Below are 17,360 nucleotides of genomic sequence, written 5' to 3'. Positions count from 1 at the left end.
CCACCAGCAGGGGACACCTGCAGGGCAGCTGTGGTTAAAGCCCCGCTTTACAGAGGGAGAGACTGAGGCCCAGAGCAAGCTGGGGGGGGGGGGGCGGGGCAGCCCAGAACTGACTGCCCCCTGGTGTTAGAGGCTGGATGCATGAGCCCTCCCGCAGAAGAAGAGCCTCGTGCTTCCTGCAGATTGGGGGGGTGCCCCTGCTGCATGGCATGCTTTGTCTGTCTGACTCAGTGACTGCTTGCTATCACTGCCTGGTGCTTTCAGGGCTCCTGAGCCTTGGCCCCACCATGCCGAGCCCACCAGCCACTCTAAGACATGTGTACTGGGTGGTCCCGTGTGGGAGGTCAGCCTGACTTTGCTTCTAAGGAGCCTGGGGACTGGAGTGCTGTGACTGAGGAATGCCCAGCCCACTGGCACAGGCCTCCTTCTGCCTAGGAGGTCAAGGGGGGCTTCCTGGAGGAGGGGACTTCAGAGGGAGCAGAAGTCTTTCTTTCCTTCTGTTCACTCTGCCTGACCACCTCCTTCTGTGCTCAGGAACCCTCCTTTGGGAGGCCTCCCCTGACCCATGCCCTGTGCCCCATCCTAGCACCTTGCCCGTTGTCACCGTGGGTCCATGGGGCTTTCTCCTAGCCTGGTGCTCTTCAAGGGCTGAAAATGAGTCTGTCTCACCTGTGGGTGGGGAGTGGGGCATCAATGAGCCTCAGTCTCTTCCTGTAGAAAGGGTGTGTGGGGGGGGGACCCTGGTAATTCCGCCCTGGTGTCTTGTAAACTGCGGCACTCTGCCTCGAGTCCCCATTCGTCCAGTGCCCCTGTCCAGCGGGGGCTTCGACCATCCGAGCCCCTGGACCCTACCTCAAAGTTGACGTGTCCGTTGGGGAGACGGTTGGCGCAGCCCTCGTTCAGGAAGTAGATGTCTTTGATGAGCAGGCTGAAGAAGGGAATGACGATCTGGAGGGGAAAGTGCGTGGGTCAGCCCTCAGTCAGCAGGGGCTAGACTGTTTCCTCTCAGGCCCCATCAGACTCCAGCACTGATTGAGCACCTACTGTATATGGTGCTGTTGCCCCTGTGTTGGGGCTGGATGAAAGACGCACGGTCCCAGTGCCCCTTAACCTCTTCTCCCACTGACTGCTGGGAGAGGCTGTGGCAGTTTGTCCCCACAATCCAGGGATCCACAGACCTAGGCCTCCTGGTTCAAGGGCTCCAGGAGGAACACAGCTGCGTGCTGAGCCCGCCATGAAGTACATATGAATGTGAATCATCTGTCGCACAATTCTGGGACCAGAGCCAGAATTTTTAAAAATATATATTTAATGATTTGTCATTTTCTGCCCCATGCTGAATCCCTGCTCCAGTGCCTGAGGGGACCGACTTCTGAGCTCAGCGCGAGAAGGGGGGCGTCTGTGGGTCACTGTTGCATGCCTTGCTTCTCCCTCCCTGCTCCGCACAAGCCAACTGCTGACCCCCAGAGAAGGGACCCTGACCGCTGACAGCGCAGACGACCCTCGGGGAGCTGGCTGGGTGAATGCTGCTGTTGCTGCGGGTTGAACAGTGTCCCCCAAAAAGACATATTCGAATCCTGACCCTGGTCCCTTTGAACGGGAGCTTATTTGGAGATAGTCTTGGCAGATGGCATTGAGTTGAGATGAGGTCACGCTGGGCATGAGGAGCTGTACTCTAGTGACCAAGGACCTTGAGAAAAGAGTGCAATTTGGGCGCACGCAGCAGAGAGAGCCATGCAAAGATGGGGGCAGAGGTGGGAGTGACTGGCCACTGGCCAAGGAATGCCTGGGGCCATCGGAAGCTGGAAGAGCCAAGGAAGGAGCCACACTTTGGAGGGAGCGTGGACCTGACACCTTTGATTTTGGCATCTGGCCTCCAGCCCATCAGCCTTGGGACTGGGCTCCAGGCCCTGACGTTTCTGGCTCTCTCTCCCCGCCACCGTCCAAGTTGACAAGAGCACTGACGTGAGGACCTGGGCATGACCACACTGCACAGTACAGAAGCATGAATGGCTCAGCGGGGCAGAGAAGATGGGACCTTGAGGCCCACAGGGTGGCAGGGCCTGGCCCAAGGGCACCCGCGACCGAACACTGGGGCCGGGACCAGAGCCAGATTTAGCGAGGAGACCAGCTGCTTGGTTCATCCAGGACTGAGGAGGGCCCTGGGAGGCAGTTTCGGTGCTCAAACTGGAGCAGTCCCAGGGAAACTGGGACAAACTGGTCACCTTAGATGTATGTCAACAATGTATGCTCAGACATTGGCTCAGTTCTTCACCGCGCCAGGTGCCGGGGCTTGGGAGAGTGAGGGGTATCGGATTCAGCCAGTGTAGCAGGAGACAGTCACAGGAAAAGCTGCACAATGAGCCTTGCCCGCGAAGTCTTTGCTGGGTTTAGTCCCCCTCTGTGCTGCTCAAGAGTCCTCCCTCACGCCCTTGTCACAGGCACTGGTGTTGGGCCTGAGGGCTTCACTGTGCCAAATATTCCATGCACGGGGATCAGAGTTTCATTCCCAGCAAGTTCTGTGAAGCAGGGCTCTATTACCCCACCTTACGGTCAAGAAGCCGAGACCCAGAAAGATGAAGCAACTCACTCAGGCTCACACAGCAGTAAGTAGCAGAGGCAGGACTAGGACCCAGGAGGCTTGGGTCCAGAGCCCCTGTCCTGTCGGCTTCCTCACTGTGCCAGGAGGGCAGGTGGTCACTGCGCCTCTCCCCCACCCCCACCACTGGTGCTGAGCCCCAGGCCCAGGGCTGGTGCATGATGGTGGCATGGGGTTGGAATGGAGAGATCGGCCAGGACAGGGAGGGGATTAAGGGCAGTGGGACTCTGGGACAGAGAGAGCTCCTCGGGGGCCCAGGGCAGGCTTCCCAAAGGCTGGGTACTGGGGCTGGTCCATGTCTGAGAACTTCTCACCATTTCTGCCTGTCCACATGGGTCCAGGCTATCATTCTATCTGGATTTAGCATCCTAGCTGGCAGGACTGTGACCCACTGCCCTTGCTTTCTGGAGCTGAGCAGTTCCTTCTAGGGGTCATCCAAAGAAGCCTGTGTGGAGTGGGCCCCATTGCAGAGATGGCGGGGAGAGGGAGGGGCAGACAGGAACCAACACAGGCAGGAAAAAAGCATAGAATGCCATGACCACTGAAGACTCCTGGCCTCAAAATTTCAGCTGGGGGCAGCCAGAAACTGGGAGAGCTTCTGTAAGCATCCTTCTTTTTCTTCTATCCTTCCTTCCTCCCTTCCTCCCTCCCTTCCTTCCTTTATTCTTTCCTTCCATCTTTCTATCCTTCTATCCACCCATCCATTCATCCTCCAGTCTCCCATCCATTGATGAAACACCTTCTGTGGGCCCAGCCGATGGTCCATATCTCTTTGGAAGTTAGAAGAGAATGCGGTGAAATGAAATAAACACACAGCTCTGTAAATCACCCACCTCTAGCCCCAGACCTAAACCATGGCATCCCCGCACCCCCGAGCTGGGAGGGGGCTCAGTGTGCAGGAACAGGACGTCCCAGTCTGCCCCACGGCCACCTGGCCAGCACGGATGCAAGAAAAGCCATTGCCACAGTGGACATCTCAGACCAAAGGCTGCAGCTGGCTCTGCACACCCCCACCCTGCAGGCCAGCTCCTGGGCCACAGCCTGGTAGCTCTGTGATTGCCACACGGCATCCGTGCTCCGGGAGTGGGAGGCAGCCCATGGTGTGCCGGAGAGTCTAAGTCTGATTCCTGGCTCTGCTGCCTACTTGCTGTGTGACTGGACAAGGGAGAGCTCCTCTCTGAGACTCAGTCTTCCAATCTGGGAAATGGCACTGCTAGACTCCATCCCATCAGCCGTCATCAGAATTAAACGGGGGCGGGGACAGAGTCAAGTGGCCCTCGGGTGGTAGGTGCTCAATAAGGTAAGGTCGCTGTCCCTGCCGCGCTGGCTTTCCAGCTTCCTGGCTCCTGGGGGGACGGGTTTGCCTGCCCTGGATTTTGAGGTATTGCCTCACTGAATGCTGCTTTCCGGCATTGGCCCTTCTCAGACCCAGAGTTGCCGAAGGGCTCACAACCTGACCAGGAAAGGTCAGCTGCATAGGACATGGCCACCAGTGTGGCCTGGGTCCCTGTGCAGCCCCTGTGCTGGGTGGGGGTGCAGAGCTGGAAGGCCTCCCAGAGGGCACAAGTGTGCACATCTCGGCCTGCTCCCCAGGCCTTATTAGCCACTCATGCCCACAGTGAGCCTCAGGGTCTCCTCTCCATGGAGATGACATCCCTAATCATCAGGCTGGTAACAGGTCTTAAGTCAGAGGCTCACTGTGGTCCCACGGCATGGTTTCTTATGTGGGGGGCCAGCAGGACAATTGGGGAGACCAATAAAATTTATCAGGGTCAGCGAAGTCACCCCCCCCCAAAAGCAAATGTAGAAGAACAGAGCCTGGGAAAAGGCAGTCTCAGTGAGCGAGAAGCTTGGTTCACTCAGTGCCAAAAACGTGCCTGGGATCGGAGGCTACGGCAGGGAAGGTCTTGCATGTAGAGTAAGGAGGTGGAAGACCCTATGTGCTTGGAGACGATTTGATCTGAAACAGAAGGGACTCTGACAAATGCAACTGGTCAGGGACCAAAGAGATCCAGGTGAGGAGGGGACTGGAGACTGGAGTACGGCGGAGGGTGGGGGGCAGGCGTGGGCTGCAGACTTTGGAGGGAAGAGAGGGCCTGGGGGGCACTGAAGGGCTGGTGGGCAGAAGAGGGAACAGCCAGGGTGCGGGCGCCTGGGTGGCTCAGTTGGTTGAGCTTCCAACTTGATTTTGGCTCAGGTCACAGTCTCAAGGTTGTGAGATCGGGCCCTGCATCGGGCTCCGTGCTCAGCGAGGAGTCTGCTTGAGAATCTCTCTCCCTCTGCCCCTCCCCCTGCTCGTGCATTCTTTCTCTCTCTCTCAGTAAATAAATAAATAAACAAATAAATAAAATCTTAAAAAAAAAAAAAGGAAGAGGGAACAGCCCCAGCCTGATAAGGAAGCACTTCCTACCAGTGAGAGCTGCGTGGGCACGGGCTGATCTGGTAGGTGGTGAGTTCCCCATTTTGGAGGCATGCAAGGAGCATGGCTGTCTATACAGATGCTGCAGAAGGGCAGGGGGTTCGACCAGGTGACCTTGGAGTCCGCATCCAGGCTCTCTGATACAGCCCACCCCGGGGCCAAGGTAGGGGGCAGGGAGGAACTCTGAAGGCCAGGCAAGCCTCTGACCTACCTTCTCCCGGCTGCTGTGGGCGGTCAGGGAGCGATGGGCTGCCCCTCGCAGGGCTGTCCTGTAGTTGCAAAAATTCCCTGTTGGGTCCATCTGGTGCTAGAAGGAGACACGGAGGCATTTGGGGAGCTGCGTCCCAGGGTCGGCCAGGGCCAGCCAGCAGCCCAGCAGTCTAGCTCACCTCCAGGATGAAAAACTTGGCGGTCTTCACTTTGGCCCAGGTCTTCTTCAGCCTGGAGACGGGGCTCATGTTCATGCCAGCTGCAAGAGGGAGGGTCGAGCTGGGGGGGCATCTCTGGGCCGCACAGTCTGCTTACTCCCTCGGGCAGGAGGCCTGGGGGTGGCCCCAGTAGGCCAGCCCCGCTGGCTACACCTGACCAAGGCTGAACGTGCTGCAGATGGCCGGATGGTGGGTGGGTGGGTGCTGGTGGGCACTGTGTCCGGCCGGGCCCGGCCGCTATGTGTGCAGCCCCTGCCCCACTCCCCACCACACTGGCCGCGCACTGTGACCAGGGTCTGCTTTGGATCACCGCTCTCCCTGGATCTGGGAACACACGACCAAGTCCTCACGAAGCACCCCGAGGGGCTAATCTCTCCTTAAAGGGGGCACCTCTCCAGGACCTCCGGGCCCAGCAGCACCCATCCTGCTCCGAGGAGTGCCCTGGTTTGCACCCCGCCTGCCCATGTGGGCTTGCTCCAGCCTCTCTCGGGGCTCTCTCAGCGGGGCCCAGGGCTCGCTGGCCTACTCACAGATGATGGCCATCAGAGAGTTGAAGTTGCCGATGTTGAAGCACTCACGGGCCACGTCGATGAAGAACTCCACCACCTGGGCCCTCTGCTTCTTCTTGGCCGGCTGGGGATAGGGCACCTGCGTCTCAGTGGTGACACGTCCCCACCCCGTCATGGGGCCAGTCCCTCATCAACATTCTCCCAGCCCAGTTCATGGCTGAGACGCCTGATGCTGGGGCGGCGTGCAGCCCGGCTCCGCACGTCCTGGGCAGGGCCAGCAGAGTGCACTGCCCTGGGGGGCTCAGGGGGGGCCTGGCAGGACTCCATGGGGGGTGGGAGCCTCCTGCAGTGCTCAAGACACCAATCTGCCCTCCAGGCCAGGCTCCAGCACCCCCCATGCATGGCTCCCTCGCCGGTCCCCACTGCACCACGCTCGCTCTCCCCACACTCGGGGCCACACTCGGACCCAGGCCCTGTCCCTGGAGCAGCCCCTGCACTGCTTTCTGCTGAATGACTGCATGATCTTAGCTCCAGCTTATGGCCACCTGCTTGGGACTGTGACTTCTCCTATGGCCCCAAACAAACTCTGTCCATCCCCTGGGCCGTCCTGGATGGAGGCACTGCCCAGCTCCCAGGAGGGTTCAATCCAGCTTTGCCCATGTGAGCTGCCAGGCCAGAGAGGGAAATGCAGGAAGCAGGGGGGCCTCTGGAACCCTTGCGTTCTTCCCGTTTGGATTTTGCGTGCTTACTTCGCAGCGGTGGTCTTTACCAAGACATGTGAGACATGCTGCCCAAACCCCCTTCGGAAAACCTCCTGCCTGCTCTCCTTCCTGCCCTTCCTGGGCAGCCTGCACAGTGACAGCAATGGCCGGACAAGGAGGGGGCCAGAGGTCGAGCACTGCACCCTGCTGTGGACCTTCAGCAGGAAGTGCTCCTGGGACTGAGGCATCGCAGACCAGCTTCTCCTTCTGAGCGGCCCTGCCTCTGCCCTTTCTTTGGTATTCCAATTTCTATCTCAGCGTTTACTCCCGGACAGCCCCACCCGCTACCTATGTGGCCTCTGATGTTTCCCTGGCACAAATGGCCCCAGGGCTTCACCCGATGGCGAGAGGGGGCTTGGAGGAGGCTCCCTCTACTCCAAGGAAAAGAAGAGGGTAGACAAGGTCTGGCCCCAAGGGACCATGCCTTGGGGACACGGGCCTCTGGCTCAGGGCTCACAAGTCTTCCTGCTTTCCAGGAGAAGCCGGAGACCTGGGCTTTGCATGTGCAATCTCCCAGTTCTTAAAGGTTGGGTCACTTCTACTCTAAATGCTGAGAGAGCCAAGCACAGTGTGGCTGCAGGCCAGGCCCAGGCCACCCAGGGCAGACGGGCACAGATGGAGGGAGCAGAGCCACGCAGCAGAGCAGTAAACTGCCTCCCACGCCTTTGGCAAGCAGTCTCTGATGCCCCATGTTGGAGTCCAGTGGATCCGTGCTAGGCTCTACCCAGGGGGAAATGTCACTGCCGGCAAGCTGGGTGACACCTGCTATTCCAGAGAGGTGCCCAGCTTGATCCTGGGCTTGGACACCAACAGGCTCAAGATACCCTTCTGGTTCCCTTCCAGGTGGTCTCCCCCTGACCCCTGCCAACTTTGGCTATGCTGGGTCATGTCCCCCAGCTTTCTACGCACCATGCAGATCTCAGTTGCCACGAGGTAGCACAGTCTGTTGAACCATTTCACGTAAGCCTCCAGATTGTTAGTCTTGTCACTGAAACAAGGCTAGGAAAGACACAAGGACCACACTCAGTCTTTCTGTCAATAACTTTTGGACACGAAGTCAGTTCATCGTTCATTCTTATAGAGAATCTGGAAAATGCTGAAACCTCAAAACCATCCACAAATACCAATGATTTGATGTGTATCCTTCCAGTCTTTTTCCTATACATGCAAAGATGTAATTCAATATGATGTTGATATGTAAGTACGTATGTATAGACACACCCCCACACGCAGTTGGTTGTCACTATTCATGGACTCTGTATTTGTGAATCTGCCTGCTTCCTAAAAATTCATTTGTAACTCCAAATCACTACTTAGGTCTCTTTCACGGTCACTCATGGATATGTGCAGGGTGGCAAAAAAATCTGAGTCATGCAAAGCGCCTGTGTATTCCCAGCTAAGGATGAGCTAAGTGACGACGTGCCTTCTCGTTTCAGCTCCCATACTGTGAACAACTGTCTTTTTTTGTGGTCTATTCAGTGCGATGGTGAGTCCCCTGCTTAAAGCGGCTCCAAGCACAGCTCTGCAGTTCCTAAGCACACGAGGGCTGTGATATGCCCTACGGAGAAAATATGTGTTAGATAAGCTTCACTCAGACATGAGTCATGGTGCTGCTGGCTATGAGTTCAATGTCATTGGAAGAACAAGATATATTAAATAAGGTGTCTTTGAGCCAAAACACACACAATGCAAGGCTATATATGGACTGGTTGATGCAAATGTGGTGGGAGGCTTGCAAGGAACCTAACTCTGTATTTCCCTTGGGAGCAGTGGTATTTGCTAATTCCATGTCAATATAATGGGATATAATCATGTTAAATAATGAGAGTCAACTGTATGTGTGTACCTTTCTATCTATATATAACTATATATATTTCCATATTTTCCACATGAACCTTTTCACATGCCATAAAATATCCTTTGGAAATACAAATTTTCAATTGTTGTAGAGTATTCAACTGCATAAATGCATGAGAGTTTAAAGGATTAAACTTAAGTTAACTTAAATATCCATGTTGAGATCGCCAGTGTGACCTTCAGTAAGTAGAGGGGAAGATGGACAGAGGGATCTATTAATCCAAAAGAAGTAAAGTAGGGAGGAGAAAAGACAGGGAAGGGGTGGGAAGACAAGTGAAGGCAGTAAAACCTAATCCATATAAGTCGGTAATTACAATTGCTTCAATTTTAAAACTCCAGCTACTTGCTATTTTCAAGTGGCACCCCACAAACCCAAAGACATATAAGTAAAAAAATGGAAAAATATATATGATGAATACCACATAGCTATACCAATATTAGACAAAATAGATTTTAAGGCAAAAAAAGAAAAAGACTCTAAAACAAAGAGCATCAGAGGAGATTCAAGGGTGACCACATAATGATAAAAGGTTTGATTAATCGAGAATACGTCACAAATCTAAACTTGCTTGTGCCTAACAACATCGGTTCAAAATATGGAGCTAATATAGTCAGAAAGGTAAACTCCTTTATAGGGAGAAATCAAATCTTACTGCCACAATGGAAGATTTTAACACAAAGGCAGCAATTCATAGATTATGGAGATTAAAAAAGCAGTATAAATATAAATTGAGCAACACGATTTACATAGTTGAATTAACGGACAAGTATAGAAGCCTGCCAGCACTCAATCATATGAGAATGGGTATTCTTTTCAAATAGTCAGAAATCTAAAAACACATTTTAAAATAATCTATGGGTCTAAGATGAAATAGTCACAGAAATTAAAATGACAATGCTGATAAACAAAATTTTGAGGGTGCAAATAAAAAATATATTTAGAAAGAAATGAATAGTCTTTCATACTTTTATTAGGATGGAAGAAAGGATAAAAATGGGCTGAATGTCCAACATAAAAAATTAGAAAAAGAATAATAATAACAAAAAAAGAATAACAAAAAAGAATCCAAAGAAAGCAGATGGAAGGAAATAATAAAGATTAGAGAAAAAATTGAAATACTAAAGAAAGACGCAACACAGAGAATCAACAAAGCCAGAAGCTCTTTATTTGAAAAGACGAATAAAATTGATGAACACTTAGCAAGATGAAGAAACAAAGAGAGAAGTAAATACAAAGAATATTGAGGTAAATATGAAGGTGAAAAATGGAAAGATAACTAGAGAGTATTGTGAATAACTTTGTGTCTATAAAGAAGGAAGACTGAGTCAAATTTCTGGAAAAATAGAAATTAAAAAGTAGAGTAAAGAAGAAATAGAAAGCCTAAATAGTCCTATAATTACTAAAACAAGGAAAATCTTGAATGGGTACATAAAAGTCTTCCCTAAAAGGAAAGACCAGGCTCAGATGGTTTCATTGGCAAATTCTAACAAATGGTCCCAGGAACAGGTAATTCAGTCTATCACACAGAACAGAGAACAGGGAGAGAGAAAACAAAGACAAGACAAGAACAGGGACAGAAAGGAAAATGAAAGGTCCATTGTATGATTATGGTTGCAGAAATCCTAAACAAAACAAGAGAAAACTGAGCCTGAGGATGTAGGAAAAAGATAAGGATCGCAACCCAGTTTCATTTATTCCAGGAATGCAAGGTTAGCTCAACACTGAAAAAGAAAAAATCGGCTAATACAATAGTTCCCCCTTATCCATGGTTTGCTGTCCGTGGTTTCAATTACCTGCCATCAACCACGGTCCAGAAGCAAGAAGATCAGTAGTAGTCTAACACTGCATCACAATGGTTATGTTATTCACCTCACTTCATCTCATCACGTAGGTGTCTTCTCATCTCACATCATCACAGGGAGAAGGGTGAGTACAATGTCAAAAGATATTTTGAGAGAGGAGGCCACATATCCATAACTTTTATTAGAGTACATTGTTACAATTGTTCTATTTGATTATGAGTTATTGTTGTTAATCTCTTACCGTGCCTGATTTATAAACTTTATCATAAGTATGTGTGTAAAGGAAAAAATGTAGTATATATAGGGTTCAGTACCATCCATGGATTCAGGCATCTTCTGGAGGTTTTGGAACATATACGCCATGGATAAGGAGGGGGACTACTGTATAAATAATCAGTTAACAGTTTAAAAGGGAAGAGAACATAAGGCTAATAGACCCAGAAAAAGTAGTCCATAAAATGCAACAACCACTCATGATAAGAACTCTCAGCAAAGTAGGACCAGGGACTTCTTTGAACTGATAACGAGCATCTAAAAAAAAAAAATCTCATAGTAAACATCATACTCTATTGTGTCATGTTAAAAGCATTCTGTTTAAAATCAGGACAAAAGAAGGATGCCAGCTAGCAACACTTCTATTTAACATTTTGCCAGAGGTACTAGTTAGCACAAGAAGCAAGAAAAAGAAATTCTAGGGGCGCCTGGGTGGCACAGCGGTTAAGCGTCTGCCTTCGGCTCAGGGCATGATCCCAGTGTTCTGGGATCGAGCCCCACATCAGGCTCCTCCGCTATGAGCCTGCTTCTTCCTCTCCCACTCCCCCTGCTTGTGTTCCCTCTCTCGCTGGCTGTCTCTATCTCTGTCGAATAAATAAATAAAATCTTAAAAAAAAAAAAGAAAAAGAAAAAGAAATTCTATCGGTCAGACCCAGTGGGGTTATTCTGCAATAACTAATAATCCCAACATTCAGAGATTTAAGAAACAGGACCCATCTGTCATTCATGTGCGTCTCATATCAGTGGAGGATTCTCTGTTTGACTACCCTAGAAATAAAAAGAATAAGGATTGGAAAGGAAGGAACAAAACTGTCATTATTGCCAGATGATGTAATTGTCTATGTAAAAAACACCAAAGAACACAGAAAAACTGTTAGAATTAACAAGAATGTACAATATCGTCAGACATAAAGTTGATACATAAAAGTTAATGACATTCCTTAAACTACGTAAGCAGTTCAGAAATAAGTACAATAGAAGATGCCATAAATAATGCAAAAATATGCATACGGAACCCGGGGGGGGAATCTAACAATCTGTTTAATATTTTTATGGAGAAAGTTATAAAACATTAGAAAGGTATTATGGAGTAGATCTAAGTAAATGGTGGGCCACACCATTTGTATGGGTCGGGGGACTTGGTATCATGAAGATGAAAATTCTTCCCAAATTGGTCCATATTTCATATATTCTTTTTTTTTAAGATTTTATTTATTTATTTGACAGAGAGACAGCCAGCAAGAGAGGGAACACAAGCAGGGGGAGTGGGAGAGGAAGAAGCAGGCTCCCAGCAGGGGAGCCTGATGTGGGGCTTGATCCCAGGACTCTGGGATCACGCCCTGAGCCGAAGGCAGATGCTTAACGACTGAGCCACCCAGGTGCCCCATATTTCATATATTCTAACAAAAATCTTGGTAGGATTTTTCACAGAATTTGGCAAGGGATATAAAATTTTGAATAGAAAAACAGAGGGCCAAGAATGGCCAAACCACTCCTAAAGAAGAACCGGAGGGTTTGTTCCACCAGATAGGGAGAAAAAGACACCAAGCATACAACCATAATAATGAAGACCACGTATGTTGATCCAGAGACAGAAAAATGGCCAGTGGACAGAACAGACACCCACACGTGTAGATCAGACTTGACATATGACAATGACAGAACTGTCAGGGCATATAGGCAGGCAAGACGATCCATAGATAATGGTGCAGGAAGACTTGCAATTTGTATGGAAAACCATGAAATGGATCTCCACCTCAAGCCATAGCTGCAAAGTGAATTTCAAATCCAAGGCTTAAATGTGAAGGGCAACATAGTAAAACTTCTCGAAGAAACATCGGAGATGATCTTTATGACCTGGGTAGGGAGTAGGGAGGGATTTCTTAACACCCCCCCCGCCCCCGCCCCACCCCAAAAAACCATAAAGGGGAAGGTTAGTCAATTTGACTAGGTTAAAATTAAAAACACCTTCTCATCCAAAGACAGAATAACGAGAACGAAAAGCAAAAAAGCCAGGAGGAGAAAATTTGCAGTTCATCTGACAAAGGATAGTCATTGAGTACATATATATTAGTCATCTAGTACACACATATATATATTTTTAAAACCCACCAAAAAACCTCTTTAAAATCCCTAAGAAAAAACCAAGCCACCAATAGGAAACTGGATGGCATTTCATAGAAAATAGGAATGTTCAAAACACGGGAGAAGATGCTCCCTTGAACAGTTTGACAAACATTTGAAAGTCTGACAATTTCAAGTGTCATTGAGGATGCTGAAAAAGATTACCTCCCTGCTGGCAGCCTCACCCAGCCCCACCTGTGACTTCCGTCCCGGGTATATTGTGGAGTGACAGTTCTCCAAGGGCACAACTAGTTTTGTGTTCATACAATGTCATTGTCCTTTCATTGTGTTGACATTTGTACTGATGTGTAAAAGACAAGTGGGTAAAATTGCTCCCACCTTAGCCCCAAACACAGTCACCAAATAATATTCATGGTCATTGCGTTCTTCACTACCACACGTTCCTAGTCAAAGAAAAAAAATGGAGTGTGACTTCAGAATGTCCTCGAGGAGACGAACTTTTCAATCTTATGAAATCTCAATCCTTGTGCACACATCTAGTTAGTATTCTGTGTGACGGAGCAGTACACAAAAGCATTTCTGGGGCATACTGAAGTCAGGTCTTGAGGAAAAGCATTAGTGGGATTGACTTGTGAGCAGAACTGGCCACTTTTCTCATGGAACACCATTTCTACTCAAAAGAAAGACTGACCAACTATGGTTTTTTCAGACTTTAGTATTTGGTTGATATGTATTTTTTAAAGACTTTTCTTTTCTTTTTTTCTTTTCTTTTCTTTTCTTTTCTTTTCTTTTTTTTTCTTTTTTTTCTTTTCTTTTCTTTTCTTTTCTTTGACAGAGAGAGACAGCCAGCGAGAGAGGGAACACAAGCAGGGGGAGTGGGAGAAGAAGAAGCAGGCTTCCCAGCAGAGCAGGGAGCCTGATGCGGGGCTCGATCCCAGGACTCTGGGATCACGCTCTGAGCCGAAGGCAGACACTTAATGAATGAGCCACCCAGGCGCCCCAAGATTTTATTTATTTCTATGAAAGATGGAGTGAGCATGAGTGGGAGAGGGACAGAGGGAGAGCTGAGCATGGAGCCCACCATGGAGCTTGATCCCAGGACCCTGAGACCATAACCTGAGCCGAAGTCAGACACTTACTCGACTTAGCCACCAGGTGCCCTGGTTGACATCTTCTTGAAAATCAACAAAATAAGCCTGTCCCTTCAAGGAAGTAATTGATAGTATTTGTTACCACTGATAAAATTCAAAGTTTCAAGAGAGAATTGGAAACTTATAAGAAGACATATAACCCCCTCCGTGACCTTGACAGTTTCCCAATACCGAAAGGCTTTTTTTGGAAGGATGAGATCAGTAATGATATCAGTGGATATGATTTTTAAATATTGTGTAATGAGGGGGTGCCTGGGTGGCGCAGTCCTTAAGCGTCTGACTTCGGCTCAGGGCGTGGTCCCGGCGTTCTGGGATCGAGCCCCACATCGGGCTCCTCCAGTGGGAGCCTGCTTCTTCCTCTCCCACTCCCCCTGCTTGTGTTCCCTCTCTCGCTGGCTGTCTCTGTCAAAATAAATAAACAAAATCTTTAAAAAAATATATTGTGTAATGAAAGGTACCAACATTTGGAAGATCTGCCTGGTTTGGTGAACTTATATTTTCCAAATGACCACCATATGATGTTATAAAATCACGCATGGGTAAAAGATCCATTCAAGATGCAAGATGGACCAATGGATTTTAATGTAACAGAAAGTCCACTGATACATTTTCAGATTCCAAATTGCAACTCATCTTAAAAAAAACTACCACCTGCTGAGTTTTAGCCTAGTATCAAAGACAAATACTCACTTATCTGAAAAGGCTGTAAAATACTCTTCCCTTTTCCAACTACATATTTGTGAAAGGTTGGATTTTTCAACCCAAATAATGTATGTCCAGAGACTGAATACAGAAGCAGATAAGAGAATCCAACTCTCTTTTTGTTACGTTGATCATTAAAGAGATTGGTTAAAAATACTGTAAAACAATATCATCCTTCCCAGTAATTTTTTTACTTTGGAAAATCTAGTTATTTCCATAAAATATATTACTGATGTGAACATGTGATAGGTTATTATTGCTATTTTGAATAAATAATTATCTTTAAAAGTTATCAGTTTTAATGGCTAATATGGTGAATATTGGCAGATACGATCTACATAACCCAAAGTTCTTCGGGGTCCTTCCTGATTTTTAAGGGGGTCCTAAGACCAAAATCATTTGAGAACTGATGCCCTAGAGAAATAGGCACCGATGTACATGGAAACGTATAAGAATGTTCGAAGCAGCAGTATCTATAATAGCCAGAGGCTGGAAACAACCACAAATGTTCGTCTACCATAGAGTGGGTGAAGAGGGGTCACGGGCAATCTCTGATGTACTTGACAATAAGAAAGGAATTCTTGGAGATGGCCAAAAACCAAAACCAAAACCAAAACCAAACCTAAAAAACAACCCGCTGAGAGTGGCCGAGACTCCTTCCCACTCCAACCCCCACCCTCGTGCCGGGCCCCCAAGAGTAACCAGTATTCCTAGAGATTGTCTACACGCGTGTGTTGTGCAAACAGACAGGTATCACACACCCTCCTTTTGTTGTTACACAAATGGCCACATCTTCTTCGTCCCTGATCTTTGGTCTAGTTTTTTTCTCTCTACAATGGATCTGGGTAATTATTCTCTACTTCTAGCCACTCGTACTCTTTGTAGTAGAGCCATAGCATTCTACGTGTGGGTGTACTATAACCTGTAATTGAGCCCCCATGGATTTTTAAGGTAGCTTGCGTCCATCCTTTGGCCATAATAGCCACAGTACACCCCAAATATCTCTGTGCATACATCTTCGTGTATATGGGTATGTATATCCATAGGACAAATTTTTAGGCATGTAAAGTTGAGGTCAAGGGGGTACATTTCAAGTGTTGATGCTATTGCCAAACTGCGCCCCCAAAGCCGTTGTGCCAATCCCCCCCACCAGCCATGTATGAGAGTGTGTCTTTCCCGACACACCCACGGTGTTTTATCTTTGCTTATCCGAGGTGAAAATGCATTCGTAGTTTAGTTGCTCTTCTTTTATTACGCCAGAGGGCAGAAGACAACAATGTTTCCAGTTCTGATTCGACTTGAACCTGGTTGATAAGCACAGGGCACCCTACTGGTTGGGTTCTGACCTAGGAGGGGCAAACCCGAAATCCCGTGTGTGGGCGCTGTCCACCGTCGGTGGCCCAGGGCCCACGGCACCTCTTAGCGGGAAGAGCGCGCCCTTACCTTCCCTGGGCAGCGCGAACTCACACGCGCTACCCCGGGTGGCCGCTGGAGGGCACCAGCGCCCACCGAAACGCTTGGGGGAGAGCCTGGGGGTCTGGGGAGTGCCTGGGGAGCGCTCCGCTCTCCTTGAGACCCCGGGGCCTCGGCTCCGCGCTCACCCCTGTCCTCCGCGCTCACCCTGTCCTCCGCGCTCGCTGGGTGGGTGACCAGCTGGCTTCCCCAGGACTCAGGGCTGTTGGGCTGGAGGGGCCCGGGTGGAGTGGACACAGCCCCTCAAAGCCCATCTGCTCTGCTCCGGGCGCCTCCGAAGCTCGCCCAGGTGACACTCGTGGCATTCCCCAGAGGGGCCAGTGGGCGGGGGTCGCTGGTGGGACAGCCTGTCCAAGGGCCTTCTACCTTTGTACTGGCCAAAGGGTCCTTGTTCACAAAAGCCTGGACAAACTCCTCAGGCCCGATGTGTCGTAGCCGTTCCTGCACCAGAAGGGAGAAGAGGAGTCAGGGAAAGGGGTGAAGGTGCAGGGAGAGGGGGGTGACCCCGGGGAGTCCTGGCATGGTGCTCCTGCGGGCTCCCTGCCTCTCAGCCCACCCCAGGACGGTCTCTGGACACCTGCCCTTCTCACTAGGGCTCCACAACCCCATTCTGGGTTGTCACAGAGCTTGAAATCCTCCTGAAGGAGGCACCCCTCTTTTCCCATGCCCAGGGGCTGCTGACGTTCATGGGGGGCAGGAGGCAAGATCCCCACAGGGAGTGCTTGGGAGGTGTGATACACAGGAAACCAGGCTCGAAACTGGGTAATTGAAATGACCTGCTCCCTCCAGGGGAGGTCTGGGTCAGAATCAAATCCTGCCTCTGTCCCTTCTACTGTGTGACTTCAGGCAAGTCTCTTAACCTCTCTGGACCTTAGTTTCCTCATTGGTGCAAAGTGAATAATAATTGCACCTACCTGGCAGGGTGTGGGAAGATGAAATGAGATAGGGCACATGAAGTTGTGAGTATAGTGCCAGAAAGCAGTAAGGGAGTCATAAATGGGGGAGGTTTAAAAGAGAAGAAACCTACACCCCACTTCCCTTCTCTCGGAAGAAGGCCCCTTGGCCTCTGCATCTACAAGGAAGCCAACATGCTGGAGGCTAGGCTGGGGTATCCCCTTCACACGCAGGAAGGCCTATCTGGACTTCTCTGGAAGGCTAGGGTGGGTGCAGTGTGTCTGGGAGTCCTAGATGGGGAAACTGAGGCCTAGTGGGGGAAGGCACTAGTGGTGGGTGGTGGCAGAGCCAGTATTTGAACCCAGCGCCTCTGTCCTGGGTCCAGACTCTCAGGCAGCCCAGGGGT

At 49.7% G+C, this 17,360-nt stretch overlaps 1 protein-coding gene across 1 annotated transcript in view; it reads right to left on the bottom strand.

Moving 5' to 3' along the window:
• Positions 1–17,360, bottom strand: part of RASGEF1C (RasGEF domain family member 1C) — a 32,451-nt gene that overhangs the window by 6,852 nt on the left and 8,239 nt on the right. Inside the window, exons 5-10 of the mRNA XM_026507710.3 lie at positions 16,427–16,501; positions 7,626–7,715; positions 5,977–6,079; positions 5,408–5,487; positions 5,230–5,325; positions 853–948 (exon numbers count right to left, since the gene is read on the bottom strand). Coding sequence (XP_026363495.1) covers positions 853–948; positions 5,230–5,325; positions 5,408–5,487; positions 5,977–6,079; positions 7,626–7,715; positions 16,427–16,501 — 540 coding nt within the window. The remainder of the gene's footprint in view (positions 1–852; positions 949–5,229; positions 5,326–5,407; positions 5,488–5,976; positions 6,080–7,625; positions 7,716–16,426; positions 16,502–17,360) is intronic.

The sequence above is a fragment of the Ursus arctos genome, unplaced genomic scaffold (assembly GCF_023065955.2).
Source record: "Ursus arctos isolate Adak ecotype North America unplaced genomic scaffold, UrsArc2.0 scaffold_5, whole genome shotgun sequence".
Classification (NCBI taxonomy): Eukaryota; Metazoa; Chordata; class Mammalia; order Carnivora; family Ursidae; genus Ursus; species Ursus arctos.
The sequence above is the reverse complement of the archived record's forward strand: the minus strand, read 5'-3'. Positions and strand labels throughout refer to the sequence as shown.